Source organism: Hyla sarda, chromosome 4, assembly GCF_029499605.1.
Source record: "Hyla sarda isolate aHylSar1 chromosome 4, aHylSar1.hap1, whole genome shotgun sequence".
NCBI lineage: Eukaryota > Metazoa > Chordata > Amphibia > Anura > Hylidae > Hyla > Hyla sarda.
The window spans coordinates 184,981,815-185,006,224 of record NC_079192.1 but is presented as its reverse complement, the minus strand read 5'-3'; the positions used below and the strand labels follow the sequence as shown (position 1 = coordinate 185,006,224).

Here is a 24,410-nt window from a genome sequence, read left to right as displayed (position 1 = left end):
AGCATGCTGGGAGTTGTAGTTCGGCAACATCTGGCTCTAAAGATGTTGCCGAACTACTACTTCCAGCATGCCTGAGAATGCTCGGAGTTGTGGTTTTGCAACAATTGGAGGCACACTGGTTGGGAAACATTGTCTTTTTCCTAACTCAGTGTTTCCCAACCCGTGTGCCTCCAGCTGTTGCAAAACTATAACTACCAGCATGCACTGATAGACCATGCATGCTGCGAGTTGTAGTTTTGCAACAGCTGGAGGACCCCCCCCCCCCCCGTGAATGTACAGGGTACATTCACATGGGCAGGAGGCTTGCAGTGAGTACCAGGCTGCAAGTTTGCGATGCAGCAAATTTTGCGCGGCAGCTCAAACTTGCAGTGGGAAACTCGCTGTAATCCCCGGCCCATGTGACTGTACCCTAAAAACACTACACTACTCTACACTAACACAAAATAAAGTGAAAAGTAAAAAAACACTACATATACACATACCCCTACACAGCCCCCCTCCCCTCCCCAATAAAAATGAAAAACGTCTGGTACGCCACTGTTTCCAAAATGGAGCCTCCAGCTGTTGCAAAACAACAACTCCCAGTATTGCCGGACAGCCGTTGACTGTCCAAGCATGCTGGGAGTTTTGCAACAGCTGAAGGCACCCTGTTTGGGAAGCACTGGCGTAGAATACCCCTATGTCTACCCCTATGCAAATCCCTAATTCAGGTCTCAAATGCGCATGGCGCTCTCACTTTGAAGCCCTGTCGTATTTCAAGGAAACAGTTTAGGGCCCCATATGGGGTATCGTCGTACTCGGGAGAAATTGCCTAACAAATTTTGTGGAGCTTTTTCTCCTTTCACCCCTTATGAAAAGGTGAAGTTGCGGTCTACACCAGCATGTTAGTGTAAAAAAATACATTTTTTACACTAACATGCTGGTGTCGCCCTATAATTTTCATTTTGACAAGAGATAAAAGGGAAAAAAGCCCCCAAAAATTTGTAATGCAATTTCTCCCGACTATGTGGGCGCAAAGTGCTCTGGGGGCGCACAACAAAGCCCAGAAGGGAGAGTGCACCATGTACATTTGAGGTGATTTGCACAGGGGTGGCTGATTATTACAGTGGTTTTGACAAACGACCCCAAAAAAAACAAAAAAAAAACACATGTGACCCCATTTCGGAAACTACACCCCTCACGGAATGTAATGAGGGGTGCAGTGAGAATTTACACCCCACTAGTGTCTGACAGATCTTTGGAACAGTGGGCTGTGCAAATTAAAAATTTTGTACAGCCCACTGTTCCAAAGATCTGACAGACACCAGTGGGGATAAATGCTCACTGTACACCTTGTTACATTCCTCAAGGGGTCTAGTTTCCAAAATGGTATGACATGTGGGGGTTATTTTGCTGTCCTGGCACCATAGGGGCTTCCTAAATGCGACATGCCCCCAGAGCAAAATTTGTTCTCCAAAAGCTAAATGTGACTCCTTCTCTTCTGAGCATTGTAGTTCGCCCGTAGTGAACTTCAGGTCCACTTATGGGGTACCTTCATATTCCGAAGAGATGGGGGTTACAAATTTTGGGCGGTTTTTTCTGCTATTAACCCTTGCAAAAATTTGAAATTTGGGGGGAAACACACATTTTAGTGAAAATTTTTTTTTCCTTGTTACCTTCCTCAAGGGGTCTAGTTTCCAAAATGGTATGCCATGTGTGTTTTTTTTTGCTGTTCTGGCACCATAGGGGCTTCCTAAATGCGACATGCCCCCCGAGCAAAATTTGCTCTCAAAAAGCCAAATATGACTCCTTCTCTTCTGAGCATTGTAGTTCGCACTTCAGGTCAACTTATGGGGTACCTCCATACTCAGAAGGGATGGGGTTACAAATTTTGGGGGGTATTTTCTGCTATTAACCCTTGCAAAAATGTGAAATTTTGGGGGAAACACATTTTAGTGAAAAAAAACCATTTTTTTTCACATATGCAAAAGTCGTGAAACATCTGTGGGGTATTAAGGCTCACTTAATTCCTTGTTACATTCCTAAAGGGGTCTAGTTTCCAAAATGGTATGGCATGTGTTTTTTTTTTTTGCTGTTCCAGCACCATAGGGGCTTTCTAAATGCAACACGCCCCCCAAAAACCATTTCAGAAAAACGTACTCTCCAAAATCCCCTTGTCGCTCCTTCGCTTCTGAGCCCTCTAGTGCACCCGCCGAACACTTTACATAGACATATGAGGTATGTGTTTACTCGAGAGAAATTGGGCTACAATTATACATTTTCTCCTTTTACCCTTTGTAAAAATTCAAAAATTGGGTCTACAAGAACATGCGAGTGTAAAATATTAAGATTGTGAATTTTCTCCTTCACTTTGCTGCTATTCCTGTGAAACACCTAAAGGGTTAAAACGCTGACTGAATGTCATTTTGAATACTTTTGGGGGGGGGGGGGGGTGCAGTTTTTATAATGGGGTCATTTGTGGGGAACTTCTAAGATGAAGACCCTTCAAATCCCTTCAAACATGAACTGGTCCCTGAAAAATAGTGAGTTTGAAAATTTTGTGAAAAATTGGAAAATTGCTGCTGAACTTTGAAGCCCTCTGGTGTCTTCCAAAAGCAAAAACACGTCAATTTTATGATGCAAACATAAAGTAGATATATTGCATATGTGAATAAAAAAATTATTTGGAATATCCATTTTACTTACAAGCAGAGAGCTTCAAAGTTAGAAAAGTGCAAAATTTTCAAAATTTTCATCAAATTTTGGGATTTTTCACCAAGAAATGATGCAAGTTACCACAAAATTTTACCACTATGTTAAAGTAGAATATGTCACGAAAAAACACTCTCGGAATCATAATGATAACTAAAAGCATTCCGGAGTTATTAATGTTTAAAGTGACAGTGGTCAGATGTGCAAAAAAACGCTCTGGTCCTAAGGTGTAAAATGGCCTGGTCCTTAACCCCTTAAGGACACATGACGTTCTCATACGTCTCCATTTCCAAGTCCTTAAGGACACATGACGTATGAGAACGTCATGTGTTTTACCGGCCCCCCGCAACCATCTGGAGCGGAGCCGGTGCCCGATGCCTGCTGAAATCGTTCAGCAGGCATCGGGGCATATCGCCCAGGGGGGTCATTATGACCTCCCATGTCGGCGGTGGCCGCAGATCGCTGGACAATTCAGTCCAGCGATCTGCGGCGGATTCCGGGTCAATCGGGTCTCCAGTGACCCGGTGACCCGGAATTATTGGCTGATCGGGGCTGTCAGAGACGGCCCCGAACAGCCAGAGGCAGCAGGGGTGAGGTGGCACTGGTGCCACCTCACGATCGCCCTGATTCGTCGGCCGGATTACCGTCCGACCAATCAGGGCGCCTGCTGTGGGTGTCACTCCCGCAACCCGCTCCGCCCCTCTTCCGGAGGACGTGAGCGGGTGCGGGACGTGCACCCCGGGTGCTGGGGACCCCGATCCCCGGCGCCCCTGTTGGGATCGGGGCCCCAGGAGCAGCGGCGGCGGCAACGACGAGGGACCGACCTGTGCGGCGAGGATCGTTGGAGGTGAGTGACAGCCTCCTGCTGTTGCTTAGCAACAGCTCCCAGCATGCAAAAAGGGCATGCTGGGAGCTGTAGTTATGCAACAGCAGGAGGCAGACCACCACAACTCCCAGCATTCCCTTATGGGCATGCTGGGACTTGTAGTTTTGCAACAGCTGGAGGCACATTCTTTCTATGAAAAAGTGTACCTTCAGCTGTTGTGTAACTACAACTCCCAGCTTGCACAATCAGCTAAAGTGCATGCTGGGAGTTGTAGTGGTGCATCTGCTGGTTGCATAACTACAACTCCCAGCATGCCCGTTGGCTGTCGGTGACTGCTGAGAGTTGTAGTTTTGCAACAGCTGAAGGCACACTGAGTTAAGTAGCAAACCAGTGTGTCTCCAGCTGTTGCATAACTACAATCCCCAGCATCCCCAGCCAAAGTAGTATGCCTCCAGCTGTTGCATAACTACAACACCCAGCATGCCCTTCCGCTGTCCGTACATGCTGGGGGTTGTAGCTTTTGCAACAGCTGGAGGCACACTGGTTGCAAAACACTGAGTTTGTTACCAAACTCGGTGTTTCACAACCAGTGTGCCTCCAGCTGTTGCAAAACTACAACTCCCAGCATGCACTGATAGACCGTACATGCTGGGAGTTGTAGTTTTGCAACAGCTGGATGTTCCCCCCCCCCCCCCAATGTGAATGTACAGGGTACACTCACATGGGCGGAGGATTACAGTAAGTATCCGGCTGCAAGTTTGAGGTGCGGCAAAATTTCTGCCGCAGCTCAAACTGCCAGCGAGAAACTACTGTGAACCCCCCGCCCGTGCGACTGTACCCTAAAAACACTACACTACACTAACACAAAATAAAATAAAAAGTAAAAAACACTACATATACACATACCCCTACACAGCCCCCCTCCCCTCCCCAATAAAAATGAAAAACGTCTGGTATGCCACTGTTTCCAAAATGGAGCCTCCAGCTGTTGCAAAACTACAACTCCCAGCATGCACTGATAGACCGTACATTCTGGGAGTTGTAGTTTTGCAACAGCTGGATTTCCCCCCCCCCCCCCCCCAATGTGAACGTACAGGGTACACTCACATGGGCGGAGGATTACAGTAAGTATCCGGCTGCAAGTTTGAGCTGCGTCAAATTTTCTGCCGCAGCTCAAACTGCCAGCGAGAAACTACTGTGAACCCCCGCCCGTGTGACTGTACCCTAAAAACACTACACTACACTAACACAAAATAAAATAAAAAGTAAAAAACACTACATATACACATACCCCTATACAACCCCCCTCCCCAATAAAAATGAAAAACGTCTGGTACGCCACTGTTTCCAAAACGGAGCCTCCAGCTGTTGCAAAACAACAACTCCCAGTATTGCCAGATAGCCATTGACTGTCCAGGCATGCTGGGAGTTTTACAACAGCTGGAGGCACCCTGTTTGGGAATCACTGGCGTAGAATACCCCTATGTCCACCCCTATGCAAGTCCCTAATTTAGGCCTCAAATGCGCATGGCGCTCTCACTTTGGAGCCCTGTCGTATTTCAAGGCAACAGTTTAGGGCCACATATGGGGTATCGCCGTACTCGGGAGAAATTGCCTAACAAATTTTGGGGGGTATTTTCTGCTATTATCCTTTTAAAAAATGTAAAATTTTTGGGAAAACAAGCATGGTAAAAAAAATATATATTTTTTTACATATGCAAAAGTCGTGAAACACCTGTAGGGTATTAAGGTTCAAATTACCCCTTGTTACATTCCCGAGGGGTCTAGTTTCCAAAATGGTATGCCATGTGTTTTTTTTTTTGCTGTCCTGGCACCATAGGGGCTTCCTAAATGCGGCATGCCCCGAGAGCAAAATTTGCTTTCAAAAAGCCAAATGTGACTCCTTCTCTTCTGAGACCTGTAGTGCACCAGCAGAGCACTTTTCACCCCCGTATGGGGTGTTTTCTGAATCGGGAGAAATTGGGCTTCAAATTTTGGGGGTATTTTCTGCTATTACCCTTTTTAAAATTGTAAAAATTTTGGGAAACCAAGCATTTTAGGTAAAAATATATATATATTTTTTTACATATGCAAAAGTCGTGAAACACCTGTAGGGTATTAAGGTTCACATTACCCCTTGTTACGTTCCCCGAGGGGTCTAGTTTCCAAAATGGTATGCCATGTGGTTTTTTTGCTGTCCTGGCACCATAGGGGCTTCCTAAATGCGGCATGCCCCCAGAGCAAAATTTGCTTTCAAAAAGCCAAATGTGACTCCTTCTCTTCTGAGACCTGTAGTGCGCCAGCAGAGCACTTTTCACCCCCATGCGAGGTGTTTTCTGTATCGGGAGAAATTGGGCTTCAAATTTTGGGGGGTATTTTCTGCTATTACCCTTTTTAAAAATGTAAAATTTTTGAGAAACCAAGCATTTTAGGTAAAAAATATATATATTTTTTTTACATATGCAAAAGTCGTTAATCACCTGTAGGGTATTAAGGTTCACTTTACCCCTTGTTACGTTCCCTGAGGGGTCTAGTTTCCAAAATGGTATGCCATGTGTTTTTTTTGCTGTCCTGGCACCATAGGGGCTTCCTAAAGGTGACATGCCCCCCAAAAACCATTTGACGCTCCTTCCCTTCTGAGCCCTCTACTGCGCCCGCTGAACACTTAACATAGACATATGAGGTATGTGCTTACTCGAGAGAAATTGGGTTTCAAATACAAGTAAAAATGTTCTCCTTTTTACCCCTTGCAAAAATTCAAAAATTGGGTCTACAAGAACATGCGAGTGTAAAAAATGAAGATTTTGAATTTTCTCCTTCACTTTGCTGCTATTCCTGTGAAACACCTAAAGGGTTAATACACTTACTGAATGTTTTTTTGAATACTTTAGGGGGTGTAGTTTTTATAATGGGGTCTTTTATGGGGTATTTCTAATATGAAGACCCTTCAAATCCACTTCAAAACTGAACTGGTCCCTGAAAAATAGTGAGTTTGAAAATTTTGTGAAAAATTTCCAAATTGCTGCTGAACTTTGAAGCCCTCTGGTGTCTTCCTAAAGTAAAAACTCATAAATTTTATGATGCAAACATAATGTAGACATATTGTATATGTGAACCCCAAAAAAATATATTTTGAATATCCATTTTCCTTACAAGCAGAGAGCTTCAAAGTTAGAAAAATGCAAAATTTTCATTTTTTTCATCAAATTTTGGGATTTTTCACCAAGAAAGGATGCAAGTTACCATAAAATTTTACCACTAAGTTAAAGTAGAATATGTCACGAAAAAACAATCTCGGAATCAGAATGATAACTAAAAGCATTCCAGAGTTATTAATGTTTAAAGTGACAGTGGTCAGAATTGCAAAAAACGCTCCGGTCCTTAAGGTATAAAATGGCCTGGTCCTTAAGGGGTTAAGGGGTTAAAGGGGTACTCCGGTGAAAAACTATTTTTTTTTTTTTTAAATCAACTGGTGCCAGAAAGTTAAACAGATTTGTAAATTACTTCTATTAAAAAAATCTTAATCCTTCCTGTACTTATTAGCTGCTGAATACAACAGCGGAAATTATTTTCTTTTTGAAACACAGAGCTTTCTGCTGACATCATGAGCACAGTGCTCTCTGCTGACATCTCTGTCCATTTTAGGAACTGTCCAGAGCAGCATATGTTTGCTATGGGGATTTCCTTTTACTCTGGACAGTTCCTAAAATGCACAGAGATGTCAGCAGAAAGCACTGTGCTCATGATGTCAGCAGACAGCTCTGTGTTTCAAACAGAAAAGAATTTCCACTGTAGTATTCAGCAGCTAATAAGTACAGGAAGGATTAAGATTTTTTAATAAAAGCAATTTACATATCTGCTTAACTTTCTGGCACCAGTTGATTTAAAAAAGAAAAAAAGTTTTTCACTGGAGTACCCCTTTCACTTGAAGGCGTGAGCAGAGGGCCTGCCAGAACTTAGAGACAAATTGGACTCCATGGTCAGATACTACATGGGAAGGGAGTCCGTGTAAACGAAAGATATGCTGAAGAATAAACTTAGCAAGCTGTGGTGCTGAAGGAAGTCCGGGTAACAGAACAAAATGAGCCATTTTAGAAAATCGATCTACTACCACCCAGATGACTGTATTGCCACAGGAAGATGGAAAGTCGATAATGAAGTCCATGGCAATATTGGTCCAGGGAAGCTCTGGAACCGGCAAGGGCTTTGTTACGCTATGCGCTCTTGTCACACACGCTGGCCGTGAGCGCATGGTCCCCTTACCTTCTGCTGCCGACGGGGCTGGGACTCGCATCACGGGACACGCCCGCATGCGAGCCCCAGCCTGTCACTCTCCGGGGGTTTCTCCTGCCTCTGCCCCGTCCCTTAGGGCGTGCACGCATCGGAGCTTTAAGATTTAAAAGGGCCATTACGCTCATTAGTGTAATCCACCTGTGGTTTGTTTATAAATTCCTCCACCCTCCTCAGTTCTCTGCCGGATCTTTGTTGCCTTGTGCCCTAGAGAAGGCGTTCCATTGTATTGCCTTGCACCAGATCTCCTGCTTTTGTGACTTGACCTTGCTCCTCTGCCGCCTGCCTACCGAACTCCTGCTACGTCCTGACTACGCTACTGTGCCGCCTGCTCTGACCTTCTGCTATCCAGACTACGAGTTGTCTCATCCCTCCTGTGCCTCGCATCTCCTCAGCAGCCTGTGTGGTCGAGCCGTGCTAGGGGTAGCGACCTGGGTGTCGCCTGCAGCTGCAAGCCCGCTTTGCGGAGGGCTCTGGTTAAAACCAGTGGCACCTTAGACTCCGCTCCCTGGTACGGTCCGAGTCATCTGCCACACAGGTCCAGCGGATCCACATACACCGGAGTTCCTGTCTTCACAAACATGAGTGTGACAGTAAGATCCGGCCATGGATCCCACTGACGTACCCCTGCCTGAAGTTGCGGATCTTTCCTCCGTTGTGATACGTCAGTCGCAGCAGTTGGCCCGACAGGCGCAGCAATTTTCTCAACTTTCAGCCATGATGCAACAGCTTTTGGCCGTGCAACAGCAGCAGGTACCACAGTCTGGCCCACTTCCACTGCCAGCTCCTGCAGTGTCTCCTGGCTCCCAGCTGCACCTGCCTTTGCCTTCCAAGTATGATGGGGGTTGGAGCTGACACTGGGCTGGAAAAACTTGGAATATTTGTAAAGAAAGTGACGGAACGAGGAACTGCCCAACGAGATGGAAGGATCCTTGTCAACGATCAAATCTTAGAAGTCGACGGGATTAGTCTGGTTGGCGTCACTCAAAATTTTGCAGCCACTGTTCTCCGAAACACCAAAGGAAAAGTCAGATTTATTATAGGATGGGAAAAACCAGGACAGATAAGTGAGGTGGCTCAGCTGATCAGCCAAACTCTGGAACAGGAACGCCAGCAGAGAGAAATGCCTGTTCGAGAAATCTAGTCTTCCGTTTCTTGGTTACATTGTCTCTCATCAGGGCCTGCAGATGAATCCAGATAAATTGTCTGCAGTATTCGATTGGCCTCGTCCATAGGCCCTAAGTGCTATTCAACACTTTCTGGGATTCGCTAACTATTATCGTCAGTTTATCCCACATTTTTCATCCTTGGTGGCTCCTATTGTGGCTCTCACTAAAAAGGCATCTAATCCTAAATCTTGGCCTCAAGAGGCTGAAGAGACCTTCTCCCGTTTAAAGTCTGTGTTTGCCTTTGCTCCCGTGCTTACAAGACCTGATCCAGGGAGGCCCTTTGCTTTGGAGGTTGATGCCTCATCTATTTGAGCGGGTGCCGTTCTCACTCAGAAAAACGCCAAGGGCAAGAGTGTAACTTGTGGGTTCTTTCCCAAGACCTTCTCTCCTGCTAAGAGGAATTACTCCATTGGAGATCGTGAACTTCTCCCTATCATGCTAGCTTTGGAAGAATGGCAACATTTATTGGAAGGTTCTTCTCATACGGTCAGCATCTACTCCAATTATAAGAATCTTCTATATCTTCAGTCTGCTCAGTGTTTGAATCCCCGCTAGGCAAGATGGTCACTGTTCTTTTCCAGGTTCAACTTCATTCACTTCCGTCCAGCAGACAAGAACATCAGGGCTGATGCTTTCTCCAGGTCCTCTGACATCATTGGTTTGGACTCCATGCCTAGGTATATTATTCCAACTGACCTTTTGATTCCTGCCGCTCCTGCCGAGATTCATCAAGTTCCTCCGGGAAAATCCTTTGTGCCCGCCAGATTGAGAAGCAAGGTCCTGAAATGGGGTCATTCTTCCTTGACAGCAGGACATCCTGGAATACACAAGACCCTCCTTCTTATTTCCCGGCACTACTGGTGGCCCCATCTTGAACGTGAGGTTTCTGATTTTGTTCGGTCCTGTGTAACATGTGCCCGTGACAAAACTCCTCAACAAAGACCTGCAGGACTCTAACAGCCTTTACCCATTCCAGATACTCCCTGGTCCCATATTGCCATGGATTTTATCACCGATTTGCCACCTTCTCATAATAACACAGTCATCTGGATGATGGCTCATTTCATTCCTCTACCAGGTCTTCCTTATGCCCTGCAGCTGGCAAAGTACTTCTTGTTGCATGTCTTCCGTTTACATGGTCTTCCTCAGCATATCGTTTCGGATTGAGGTGTGCAGTTTGTCTCTAAGTTCTGGCGAGCCCTTTGTAACCATCTGGACATCAATCTGGACTTCTCCTCGGCCTACCACCCTCAGTTAAACGGTCAGGTGGAGACGGTTAATCAAATCCTTGAGACTTATGTTCGGCATTTTGTTTCAGCTCGCCAAGATGATTGGGTCAACCTTCTCCCTGGGCTGAATTCTCATATAATCTTAAAGATTCCGAGTCCACGAGGTCGTCTCCCTTTTTTGTTGTCTACGGACATCATCTCCGTTCTCCTCTTCCTCTTCCAGTCTCCTCCAGTGTGCCTGCTGTTGATTAGCTGGTCCGTTACTTCTCCACCATCTGGCAACAGACCCGACAGTCGTTGTCCCAGGCTTCTTCATGCATGAAGGCCCAAGCGGATAAAGGTAGAAGACCTCCTCCTTCCTTCTCTCCTGATGACATGGTGTGGCTTTCATCCAAATACATCCGCTTCAAGATCCCCTGTTACAAGCTCAGTCCCCGCTACCTTGGTCCCTTCCAGATTCTACAAAAGATCAATCCTGTCTCTTACAAACTCTGTCTACCTACTACATTATGTATTCCCAATTCCTTCCACGTCTCTCTCCTCAAGTCTCTTGTCGTAAAGAAGTTCTCACAGAAGAATCTTGTCCCAACACCTGTCTCCAGCTCATCTGATGTCTACAAAGTTAAACAGATTCTTGCTGCAAAAACTTTAAGAGGTAAACAATTTTTTTTGGTCGACTGGGTTACGGTCCTGAAGAGAGATCTTGGGAACCTGAGGAGAATATCCTGGACCGTGACCTTCTCAGGGGTTTTCTCTATCGTAAAAGGAGGGGGAGACCAAAGGGGGGGGGGGGTACTGTTACGCTATGACACACACGCTGGCCGTGAGCGCATGGTCCCCTTACCTTCTGCTGCCGACGGGGCTGGGACTTGCATCGCAGGACGCACCCGCATGCGAGCCCCAGCCCGTCACTCTCTGGGTGTTTCTCCTGCCTCTGCCTCTCTGCTCCGGCGCGCATGTCCCCATCCCTTAGGGTGTGCGCGCACCGGAGCTTTAAGATTTAAAGGGCCAGTACGCTCATTAGTGTAATCCACCTGTGGCTTGTTTATAAATTCCTCCACCCTCCTCAGTTTTCTGCCGGATCTTTGTTGCCTTGTGCCCTAGAGAAAGCGTTCCATTGTATTGCCTTGCCATGTACCAGATCTCCTGCTTTTGTGACTTGACCTTGCTCCTCATCCGCCTGCCTACCGAACTCCTGCTACATCCTGACTGCGCTACTGTGCTGCCTGCCCTGACCTTCTGCTATCCAGACTACGAGTTGCCTCATCCCTCCTGTGCCTCGCATCTCCTCAGCAGCCTGTGTGGTCGAGCCGTGCTAGGGGTAGCGACCTGGGTGTCGCCTGCAGCTGCAAGCCCGCTTTGCGGCGGGCTCTGGTTAAAACCAGCAAGTTTTTGTGGTCTGAATAAATAGTAACAGAATGTCCAGAGCCTTCCAAGAGGTAACGCCATTCTTCTAAAGCCAACTAATGACCAAGAGCTCGCGATCTCCGATCGTATAGTTTTTTTCCGCAGGGGAGAAGGTTTTAGAGAAAAATACGCAAGTTAAAGTTTTCCCCTTAGTAGACTTTTGCATTAACACTGCACCTGCTCCAACTGAGGAAGCATCCACTTCCAAGATAAATGGTTTTCTAGGATCGGGTCTAGAACAGGAGCAGATGTGAAGGCAGACTTTAACTGTTTGAAAGCTTCTTCAGCCTCAGGAGTCCAGACTTTTGTATTTGCAGTCTTCTTGGTGAGCGCAACAATGGGAGCTACCAGAGGGGAGTAGTGAGGAATGAATTGTCGATAGTAATTGGCAAAGCTGAGGAAGCGCTGAATCGCTTTCAGACCAGTAGGTTGTGGCCAGTCCAGAACTGTGGATAACTTGTTGGGATCCGTTTGAAGACCTTGACTTTTAAAAAGTACATTTCTCCAGTTTAGCATAGACATGATTTTCACAGAGACTCTGTAACACTTGGCGGAGGTGAGAGCGATGAGACTGGACATTGGGCGAGTAAATGAGTATGTCATCCAAATAAACAACGACACAGGAGGACAGGAGGTCACAGAAAATATCATTGACGAACTACTGGAAAACTGCTGGAGCATTACAGAGTTCGAATGGCATCACTAGATATTCAAAATGTCCATCACAAGTATTAAACGCAGTCTTCCATTCGGATGAGATGATGGTCCCAAATTTGAGCTATGTATGTGGATACAGTGGTTGTTGCAATGCGGACCCCAGCGAAGAAGTTCTCCAGTTTTCCAATCCGCCTGCGGAGCATGGAGTTGCAACCACGGTAGGCCAAGCAAGAGAGGAGAAGTACAATGTGGGAAAACATAGAAAGACATCCTTGAATTGACTTGATAAGCCTCTCTTAAAGGTGGCGCAAAGAGCTTCATCATTCCATGCTAACTCCGATGCCTGGGTACGAAAGCAAATGGTATACCCGCCCACAGAGGAGTTGCCCTGAGTAAGATTCAGCAATGCTGTCTCAGCGGAGGAAGCTCGAGCAGGTTCCCCGAAAACACCCCGAAATCCCGTCAGAAATGCCTGGAGATTGGTTGTGAGGGCATCACTGCAATCCCAAAGCAGAGTTTCCCAGGCCAAAGCCCTTTGAGTTAAAAGACTGAGGATGAAGGCTACCTTTGCTCGTTCCGTAGGGAACTGATCCGCCATGAGTTCAGTGTGCATGGAGCACTGAGTAACGAAACCATGACAGGACTTGGGATCCCCCTCATATTTCTCAGGAAGAGACAGACGGAGCCTTGGTCCGGAGATGACTGCAGGAGCTGGAGGCAGCACTGGAGCAGGAGGGGGCTATGGTTGGGGAGGTTGTTGCTTTGCAGTTAGCAACTGCTGCATCATGGCAGATAACTGGCTCAACTGCTGTGCCTGCTGGGCCAACTGCTGTGACTGGAGCACCACAATGGAAGCGAGATCTGGACTATGAGACAGAGGAACCCCAGCGGGATCCATGGCCAGATCTTGCTGTAACGGAGCTGGATGTGGATCCTCTAACCTGTGTGGCTGATGACTCGGACCATATTGGGGAGCGGAGTCTAAGATGCCGCTGGTCTTCACCAGAGCCCGCCACAAGGCAGGATGGGCTTGCTGCGGCAGGCAACACCCAGGTCGCTACCCCCCTATTCGGCTCGACCACACAGGTAGCTGGGCAAGGCGAGGTACCGAAGGGTAAGGCAGGAGCGTAGTCAAACGTAGCAGAAGGTCAAGGCAGGCGTCAAAGGTGCGGAGTCTAATAATGTAGCGGAAGGTCTGGATACATGGGTAAGGCTAACAGGCTATAAGGGTCGCTTAATCTGAGGCTAGGGGCACTGTAGTTCCGGCAGGGAAGTGCGGGAGGTCCAGGGACTTATAATGTGGTGTCAGGTGCAAACACTAATTATGGGCGCACTGACACTTTAAATTTCACAGCTCCGACGTGTGCGCCGGAGCTGAGAGACAGAGACAGCGGAGGAGTCAGAGAAGCCTGGTAAGTGACTGGCTGGGACTCGTATGCGGGCGCGTCCCGCGATGCGAATCCCAACCCCGCCAACAGCTGGGACAAATCACTTGCGGCCGGCGTGTACAGCCGGAGCGCAGTCCTTAACAAAATGAAAGAACTACACAACTTCATGTCATGGATATTTCAAGCAAAAACATGTTGAAGCCAGTACAATTAGTAATAACACTATATTAGAAACTTATATACCTTGAGGTGATAGTTTTATTTATAAAAACAATTTTGTTATACTGGAATACCCTGATAAGTCCTTTAAGTTTTTAGGTTGGCCCAACAAGGATAGGGCTTGTTCTCCACAAACGCTCCATTAGATTAAGATTTGGCATATTTGGAGGCCAAGTAAACAAAACTCAGACACCTCAAACTCTGTTATGTTCCTGAAACTATTCCTCAACATTTTTTGCTATGTGGCCGGGCCCATTATGCTGATAAAAGGGGCCATCTATAAGTGATGACCATTGTCATGAAGCAGTGTATTTGGTGTGGAATAATGTTTGGGTAGATAGTAAGTGTAAAAGTAACATCCATATACATTCCAGAACCCAAGATATCCTAGCAGAACAAAGCTCATAGAACAGGATATGACTAGAGATGAGTGAATTTTTGAAAAATTCGATTCAGCCGATTCGCCAAATTTTCCGCAAAAATTTGGTTCGGTCGGAATTTATTCGTTGCGAATCACTATAAAAACAGCTATTTCTGGCCTACAGACAGGCTCAATAGGGGTATACAACACTTTGCCTTGTCTTAACACGCAAAGGAAGTGTGCTGTGTTAGTGAAATAATACTGTTATTCAGAATGACATGCAGATTACAGGCATCGCTATTAGAATCACTGCCACAAAGTGTCTGGATGTGGCAGACTTTTTATGATTACCCATTCTGGTGAGCATCGAGCTGGCGCCAGGCGAGATAACACCTGTTCCAGCCCCTGCCTCTCAGCGGCCCCCTGACTGTGAAAGTGTGAATGTTTCATTTAATCAGTTATGGTTCATTGTTATCACTCCAAGCTGTTTCATTGGATTCTTTTGATAATTCCACAGGTAATATGATGTCGACGACCAAAGGGCCTCAGTCTTGAAAAGATGACATCGATTTTTTAAAATTTAAATTTAAGATTTATATTAGATTCCCAAGTTTAATGTCCCGGCGTTTACTTTAAACTAATACTGTATGACCACAAAACCCAATCTAACAAGGAGTCACATGGCAGCACAATGACAAAGCCTAGAGGTGGCAGCAGCATGAGGAGACCATAATCTGGCAGAATCACACAGCCTGGAATTGGCGGCAGCAAGAGGAGACCATATAGTGGCTGAATGACACAGCCTGGAGTTGGCGGCAGCAAGAGGAGACCATGTAGGGGCTTGAATGACACAGCCTGGAGGTGGCGGAAGCATGAGGAGACCATATAGTGGCCGAATGACACATCGTTGAGGTGGCGGCAGCATGAGGAGAACATATAGTGGCTGAATGGCACAGCCTGGAGGTGGTGGAAGCCTGAGGAGAACATATAGTGGCTGAATGACACAGTCTGGAAATGGCATCAGCATGAGGAGAACATATAGTGGCTGAATGGCACAGCCTGAAGTTGGCGGCAGCATGAGGAGAACATATAGAAGTTGAATGGCACAGCTTGGAATTGGCGGCAGCATGAGGAGAACATATAGTGGCTGAATGACACAGCCTGGAGGTGGCGGACACATGAGGAGACCATATAGTGGCTGAATGACACAGCCTGAGGTTGGCGGCAGCATGAGGAGAACATATAGTGGCTGAATGACACAGCGCGAAGGTGGCAGCAGCATAATGAGAACATATAGTGGCTGAATGGCACAGCCTGGAGGTGGCAGCATCAGGAGTCCTGAAATTGACCCAGTGACAGAGTGGTGCGGTGGGTGGCAATACCAGTACCCGGTGACAAAGGTGGTTGAAAAAAGGTCTGATGCGGTGGAATGTTTGTAACTGGGGAGCAGCACCTTAAATCTGTTTTGCACTATCCACATTTGTGAAGTGTTGGTGTGGCACTATGGTCAATCTATTCTGATGCATCAGGCATTGGTGGGTAGAAATCCTGGCTGATCCATGACTGATTCATCTTCACAAAGGTCAGTCTGTCCACATTTTTCATGGACAGACGAGTTCTCCTTGGGGTTACTATGGCCCCCACCGCACTAAACACCCGCTCTGATGGCACACTACTGGCCGGGCAGGACAGCTTTTCCAGGGAAAACTGTGCTAGTTATGGCCACAAATCAAGTTTGGCTGCCCAGAAGTCCAGCGGATCTTCAAGGTGTGTTGGCATGGGCATGTCAAGGTATGCCACCACCTGCTGGTTCAGGTCCTGCTCCAGGTCTACCTGCTGCTGATTAGTTGCTTCACTATGCGGGTGAATAAAGGTACTCATCAGCGACTGTAGACTCAGGCTGCTGCTGATGGAGCTGGTACTGCTATTGCCACCACACTCCTCCACAGCAGCCATGGCAGTGGAAGGTGAGCGCAGAGGGCCCCCCGAGTCAGACCTGTGAGAGGATGGACGATGGCGTCGATAGGCATCGGCCAACTGACTATGTAGGATGTCTCTGTAGTAGGTCAGTTTGTCCTCCCTCTCAGTGGGTGTAAAAAAGGCCCTCATTTTGTGGCGGAAGTAAGGGTCCAATAAGGTGGAGAGCTAGAAGTCCTCCCGCTGCCGAATGGTGACAATTCGGCGGTCACTACGCAAGCAAGTGAGCATGCATGGTGCCATTTGTGCAAGTGACTCGGAAGGACTCCCTGCCTCCATCTCCACTGCATACTGCCACGGTGAGTCCTCTGTCTCACCTTTCTCATAACCCTCTAGCTCCTCTGGCTGCTCCTACTCCTCCTCTCCTGACAGATGACTACAAAATCCACCCATTTCGCAAAACCTAAACTGTGCTCCACTGTGCCCCTCCCCCTCCTCCTGTAGGCGCCACATCTCCAATGCCCTGACCAGCCATCGTTTCCAACACATGTTGTAGGTAATGAAGCAGTGGAATGATGTTGTTCATCCTGTAATCCTGGCGACTGGCTAATAATGTGGCTTCCTCAAAGGGCCTGAGCAAACGGCAGGTGTCATGTATGAGCTGACACTGGTTGACATTGAAGGGGAGTCCCCCTATCCGCTTGGATCATCAAGAAATCGATGATGGCTTTTCTCTGTTCGTATAGTTGGTCCAACATATGGAGGGTGGAATTCCAATGTGTGGCAACGTCACAAATCAGACTATGTTGAGGGATACCGTTCTGACACTGCAGCTCAAGGAGGGTGTGCTTTCCGGTGTACAAATGGCTGAAGTGCATGCAAAGTTTCCTTCCCATTGTTAGAATGTCTTGAAATGGGGGGGGGGGGGAAACACTTCAGGAACCACTTGACAACCAGATTGAAAACATGTACCATGCAGGATGCATGGCTCAGCCTTGCTTGTCGCAGCACAGACAAGACGTTCTTTCTGTTGTCAGTCACCATGGTTCCCATTTCCAGTTTTCGTGGAGTAAGCCATGCTCCGATTTCTTTATGAATGACTTTTAGCAGTTCCTCCTCTGCGTGACTTTGTTCGCCAATTCAAACTATGTGAAGAACAGTGTGAGACAGCCGTGCCCTGCACACATGGTATGCTGAAGGGGCACTGAGACTTTTCCGTGCAGTGGAGGCTGAGGACACGGTGGAGGATGAGGAGGTGCCATGACTAAGAACCAGTACAGGCTCGAAACGCGTCGGTTTACCTTCCTTCTTTTTTTATTTCCATCATGGATATCCTTTGTTTTTAAACATGCTATATTAAAGGTGAAGTTTTAATTTTTCTAATTGGACTTTTTTGGAGCAGCTGGAGGCACCCCAGCACGTGTGCTTTCTTCTTCCACGTATGTGGTATGCACTTATGAGGAGAGAAAAATGCACTACAGTACACTTAAAAAAGTATTTGAGTACAACACCAGCTGGTGAGTCCTTTAGCCTTGCCTTTTACAGTATATAGGCCCTTGAGAGTTTAACAGGTACAAAATAGTACACCACTTAGATGTAGGTATGTGGTATGCACTTATGAGGGGAGAAAAATGTGCTACAGTACGCTTAAAAAAAGTATTTGAGTACAACACCAGCCGGTGAGTTCTTTTGCCTGGACTTTCGCAGTATCTAGGCCCTTGAGAGTTTAACAGGTACAAAATAGTACACCACTTAAATGTAGGTATGTGGTATGCACTTATGAGGGCAGAAAAAGTGCTACAGTATCCTTAAAGAAGTATTTGTGCACCACACCAGTGTAACCCTGCTGGATCTGGATCCACTAACCTGTATGGCAGATGACACTGGCCGTATCGGGGAGAGGAGTCTAAGGTGCCGCTGGTCTTCACCAGAGACAACCTGCAAGGCAGGACGGGCTTGCTGCGGCAGGCGACACCCAGGTCGCTACCCCCAATTCGACTCGACCACACAGGTAACTTGGCAAGACGAGGTACAGAAGGATGAGACAGAGGCGTAGTCGGACTTAGCAGAAGGTCAAGGCATGTGGCAAAGGTGCGTAGTCAAATAATGTAGCGGAAGGGTCAAAATACATGGGCAAGGCAAACAGACAATTGGGAATGCTTAATCTCAGGCTAGGGCACTGAAGATCCAGCAAGGAGGAAAGGGCAGAGTTGCCTTATATAATTTTGGCAGAAGGACCAGGCACCAATCAGTGGTGCACTGGCCCTTTATATTTCATGAAGCCGGCGCGCGCACACCCTAGGAGGTGGGGGCACGCATGCTGGGAAGCAGAGGCCAGAGTGGAGGCAGGTGAGAAGCGGGTCGCGATTCGCATGCAGGCACGTCCCGCTATGTGAACTGCGGCCCGGATGGGAGAGCGGGGAGGTGAGCGCTCATGGTCGGAATGCCGAACCGGAGCGCTCACCGTAACAACCAGCAGTAGACACCAGTGCTGTTGCTGTGTACTACACCCAAAATTGCACTTTCTCTCTCAATCTCACTCCCTTCCTGAATCGCTGCTGTTATTCTGTACAACACACTGGAATTCCATTATATTGTCTTCTACAGGCCATGAGCCCTCACAAAAATCACAGTGCTTAAGATAATCCCCCAAAATACTGCTTTGCAGAAAATGTTGTCAAAACAGATTTGGAGTGGTTTCTGTTTAAAGTTCATGCTCTGCAATTAAATGATTAACAATCTATCCAGTGCCAAAGTGATTTTATGGTTTTGGAATGGCTGACGATTTATCCACTAATCGGGGAAACACTATGGCAGCTGACATTAAGTCACTGTTAAGCCAGGATCACACTGCAGAATCCGAGTGCAGCCAGTGCTGTCTACAATAGACTGCAATGTGTTCTGTGAGAATTTCTGCCTGAAGAATGAGCGACGCCATTCTTCAGGTGGAAACTTTCAAGCGGATTTTCCATTCACAAATTCCACTTCACATATTCTGAAGTGTGAATTAGTGAACTATACAGTAAATTTTAGTAAGCGAAATTTCTGCCTGTAATTTCAAAGTGAAATTGCAGGCAGAAATTCTGTAGTGTGAACCTAGCCCTAAAGTCATTTTTGCAGCATTTGTTATTTCATATAGCAGAACTCCATTATAATGTGGTACACAATGATAAATTCTGGGCTCATAAGAGAGGACCAGTTAGGATAAACACAATGTTATTAGATGTTGTGTTGTGTTTTATATTGGCCTCTTTTTCTCTACCTTTAGTACGGTGGTTCTTTTTTATGATGATCCAAAAATACAGATTATTTTATAATCAAAATTGATATTAAATAATGACATGTTTTTGTAATTTGTTGTATTCCTCACTGCAGATATGTATGCTTACTTCACGACAAGTATTTATCACATCTGTTGTCAGAATGAGCATTTTTTATATATTGCAGGTATCCAATGGATGTGTCAGCAAAATTTTGGGCCGCTATTACCAGACTGGTTTTGTAGAGCCTAAAGCAATGGGAGGAAGCAAGCCAAGACTAGCTACCCCAAAAGTGGTAGAAAAGATTGCTCAACTGAAGTGGGAGCATCCATCCATGTTTGCATGGGAGATCCGAGAGAGATTGCTTACTGACAGGATCTGTCCTGAAGATAAAATTCCAAGCGTAAGTACAAACAACTATTTGGAATGAAACCACAGACGGCTTTTAAGACACTCTTCAAATTCAGTTAGATTTCCTTTTCAGCCTGCATTCTGATCCTTTGTTCCATTTATGTGTAATCCATTATAAATATTACATAGAACATTACATACATGTGTTTGCATTGAATCCTAGATAACAGGGTAAATTGCACAAAAACAAAAACAGCTGCACTGTTTGAGACGGTACTTTGTGGGGAAAAACGAACTTGGACTCAGGTTAAAGACTTTGGTCAATTGAGCTGACCACAGAACTTGGACTCAGGTTAAAGACTTTGGTCAATTGAGCTGACCACAGAACACTATTTTTTTCTGATTTCTAATATTCAGGATAATATCTGGTTGGTGTAAAGTGCCTTCTTTAAAGATGACCTGTGTCACACTCAACAAAATAAATTGAGATTTTACTATCATTAAATAGATTAGGGCTCTATGTATCAATTTCTTGATACACACTTTCATTACCAAGATATATGGGTTTATAGTTTGTCTGACAATTCATGGAATCAGTCAGATTGGCGTGAACTTAATTTTAGTAATGTAACCAAATTATGGGCTAGGCTCTCCAGGACCTGGAGTGGGTGCATCAGTGTGATCTGTATAAGAGAATCACTTCTCAAAGATTCTGTTAATTCTGTGATGTTCATTAGAATGAATGTAGCAAGGGATACTGAGGAGTAGTGTGTGAGAGAATTTGAGGGAAGAGAGATCTGTGTCAGAAGGGAACAGATAGGAAAAGGGAATAAAAGAGAGAAAAAGATGAGAAAAAATGGAACAGAGCCCAGAATATTTGCATATAACAGAAATGGCCAATGGAGTTAAATATATAATTTATGAAGGATAAAATGTAACAACATATATAAATATAGTATAGATAAAAAAAATATATAGAACAGGAGCCACTGGGCCCTAGTGGTTCATAATAAAGATAGAACAAATGCTGCAAATGGAAAGTACCGTATATGCCGGCGTATAAGACGACTTGGCGTACAAGACGACCCCCCAACTTATACAGTTAAAATATAGAGTTTGGGATATACTCGCCATATAAGACTACCCCTCCTACCGCGATGTACAGTACCTTGTAGTTCCCTCCACATTAGGTCAGCAGTTCCCCCACAATAGTAGGCAGCTCCTCCCACATTTGTAGGCAATTCCTCCACATTAGGTCAGCATTTCCCCCACAATAGTAGGTAGTTCTTCCACAATAGTAGGCAGCTCTCCCCACATTGGTAGGCAGCTCCCCCCACAATAGTAGGCAGCTCCCCCACATTTGTAGGCAGCTCCCCCCACATTAGGTCAGCAGTTCCCCCAAAATAGTAGGCAGCTCCTCCCCCATTAGATTGGCAGCTCCCCCCAACAGACATACAGCTTCCAGCCATATACAGTGTATGGCTGCAGGCTGTATGTCTGTACTGGTTTGCCCCCACAGTGTTCCGATCACCGCTCCTCCGGCCCGGGTCATCATCTACTGCTATGGCCTATGGACCATAGCAGTAGGTGCTGGGACCGGGGAGCGGTGACCGGATCACTTAAGATAGCACGGCCGGTCACTCATCAGGCCCCGGTCGGCGCGTGTCCTCCTGCAGTCCTCCTGGTCCTGCACTCCTCTGCCTCTATGGTTGTAGGCACGTGACGTCACTGACGTCCTGAGCGTACAACCATAGAGACGGAGGACAGGACCGCAGGAGGACGCCGGGGAATGGTAAGTGACCGGCGGACATCCTTATGTCCCAAAAAGATTTTTCGGGACACAGGGATGTCCGGCATAGGAATACCTATGATTATCTGCCCGGGCCGGCTCCCGTGTGTGGCTGCAGGCGGGGGCCGGCCAGAGCAAGTAAAAACTAATACTGTATACTAAAAACCAGGGGGCCTCCAGCTGTTGTAAAACTATAACTCCTATAACTATAACTATATAACTATAACTTGTAGTTTCACAACAGCTGGAGGCACCTTGGTTTTTAGTATTCAGTATTAGTTTTTACTTGCTCTGGCCGGCCCCCGCCTGCAGCCACACACGGGAGCCGGCCTGGGCAGAAATGTTCCTATCCGGGACCTCAATACCCGGCGTACAAGACGACCCCCGACTTTTCAGAAGAAAATTCGGGGTTAAAAAGTCATCTTATACGCCGGGATATACGGTACAAGGTTTGTCCTGTATATATTAGAGGAGGCACACTCGCTGTGAGTATCCACCGTCGTCACGGTGGGCACTCGTTAATGTGGTTGAAGCCGTTTAGAATAGTGAATAACAGTAAATGCCAGCAGTCATACATGGCAAATTTCTTCTATATAAAATATATGATCGTATAGGTACTTTAATAGCACGCCGTTCTCAAGGTGCGATCGCCAATAGAGGAGTGAGGCAGTTCAGAGATATGCGGCTATGCCGCTGCAAATGTTCGGCTCCCCCCCTGTGAGTGAGTATGGATGTATTGGTACTATGTTGTCACTCGTATCTTCTCAGCTGATGGTTGTGGTCTTCCCTGCTTCAGTCAGGCGCTGTTGCTGGGAGCTGCTGACGGGGTGCCGTTGAAGTCCTTGTGGGGCAAGTGCGCAAACAAGGATGAGTTAAAAATGGTGGTTCCGGTTTCCAAGAATAGCAGACCTTCAAGTCTGTTAGTCTATAATGTGTGTTACAAATTTGCATCAGATGTGTTTCAAGCCAACTTGGGCCTTCATCAGTGATGTGTATATCACTGATGTACCTATACTATCATATTTTTAATATAGAACTTTGCCATATATGACTGCCGGCATTTACTGTTATTCACTATTCTGAATGGCTGCAACCACATAAACGAGTGCCCACCGTGACGTCGGTGGAGACTCGCAGCGAGTGTGCCTCCTCTAATATATACAGGACAGACCTCGTACTGTTACGCCGAGCGCTCCGGGTCCCTGCTCCTCCCCGGAGCGCTTGCGGCGTTCTCCTCTCTGCAGCGCCCCGGTCAGACCCGCTGACCGGGAGCGCTGCACTGACATTCACGATGGGGATGCGATTCGCATAGCGGAACGCGCCCGCTCGTGAATCGCATCCCAAGCCACTTACCCGTCCCGGTCCCCGGCTGTCACATTCTGGCGCGCGCGTCTCCGCTCTCTTGGGCGCGCGCGCACCAGCTCTCTAAGATTTAAAGGGCCAGTGCACCAATGATTGGTGCCTGGCCCAATCAGTCTACTAGCTTCCACCTACTCCCTGTCTATATAACCTCACTTCCCCTTGCCTTCCTGGCCGGATCTTGTTGCCTTGTGCCAGAGAAAGCGTTTAGTGTTGTCCAAAGCCTGTGTTCCAGATCTTCTGCTGTTCCCCTGACTACGATCCTTGCTGCCTGCCCTGACCTTCTGCTACGTCCGACCTTGCTCTTGCCTAATCCCTTGTACCACACCTATCTCAGCAGTCAGAGAGGTTGAGGCGTTGCCGGTGGATACGACCTGGTTGCTACCGCCGGTGCAAGACCATCCTGCTTTGCGGCGGGCTCTGGTGAATACCAGTAGCAACTTAGAACCGGTCCACCGGCACGGTCCACGACAATCTCTCTCTGACACAGAGGATCATTCTCCAGCTTGCCGAATCCTAACACGTACATTCCATCTGCAGCATTGTTCTATCTTTATTATGAACCACTAGGGCCCAGTGGCTCCTGTTCTATATATTTTTTTTTATTTATACTGTATTCATATATTTTATCCTTAATAAATGATATATTTAACACCATTGGCAATTTCTGTTATATGGACTTTTTGGAAATATTCTAGACTCTATTCCATTTTTTCTCCTCTTTCTCTCTCTCTCTTATTCCCTTTTCCTATCTGTTCCCTACTGACACAGATCTCTCTTCTATCATTCTCACACACACCACCCCTCAGTATCCTTTGCTACATTCATTCTCATGAACATCACACTGATGCATTCACACTAAGTCTTTGAGAAGTGATTCTCTTATACGTATCACACTGACACACCCACACCAGGTCCTGGAGAGCCTAGTCCATAATTTGATTATATATTTTGTTTGCCTTTGCAAAACATTGGTGTAAAAGTTGGGGTTTACACTGAACTCTAGATCTCAGACACACATACAGATTGAGCACTTTTTATAGGTAGTCTATACATTCATTCAAACCCTGGGGACTCAAAGGCCGACATTTATCATTGTCTTCAGACAGTTTTTTTGTGTCTAGAAAAGGCGCAAAAAAGGCGCAAGCAGGGTTTATTTACGTCTTTTTTGCGCCTTTTGGTTTACACATTTCTGCTGATTTTGAGTTGCAATCCACTGATTTTGGCAATACACATGATATGGACAGGTTTTAAGAACTGTGCCTTTTTGTGAAAAAGTGCAAAGCCACTGAAAAGTCTCTAAAACTACACCAGCCCAGACTTAACATTTTGGTGTATGTGAAGAGAGAAATTTCAGAAAATTTTACCTGCATAACATTTATCAAATGCTCTTTGACCATCTAATAAATTTTGAGCTCCTTCACATTATCAGCACAAATAAAAAGGTGTAGAAAAAGGCTTCACTTGCACCCACAATGATAAATGCCGGCCAAATTG

The 24,410-nt window shown here is 46.4% G+C and overlaps 1 protein-coding gene across 3 annotated transcripts in view; it reads left to right on the top strand.

Moving 5' to 3' along the window:
- Positions 1–24,410, top strand: part of PAX4 (paired box 4) — a 172,684-nt gene that overhangs the window by 14,131 nt on the left and 134,143 nt on the right. For all 3 annotated transcript variants that reach the window (XM_056573085.1, XM_056573083.1, XM_056573082.1), the window contains exon 3: positions 19,602–19,817. In XM_056573085.1, coding sequence (XP_056429060.1) covers positions 19,602–19,817 — 216 coding nt within the window. The remainder of the gene's footprint in view (positions 1–19,601; positions 19,818–24,410) is intronic.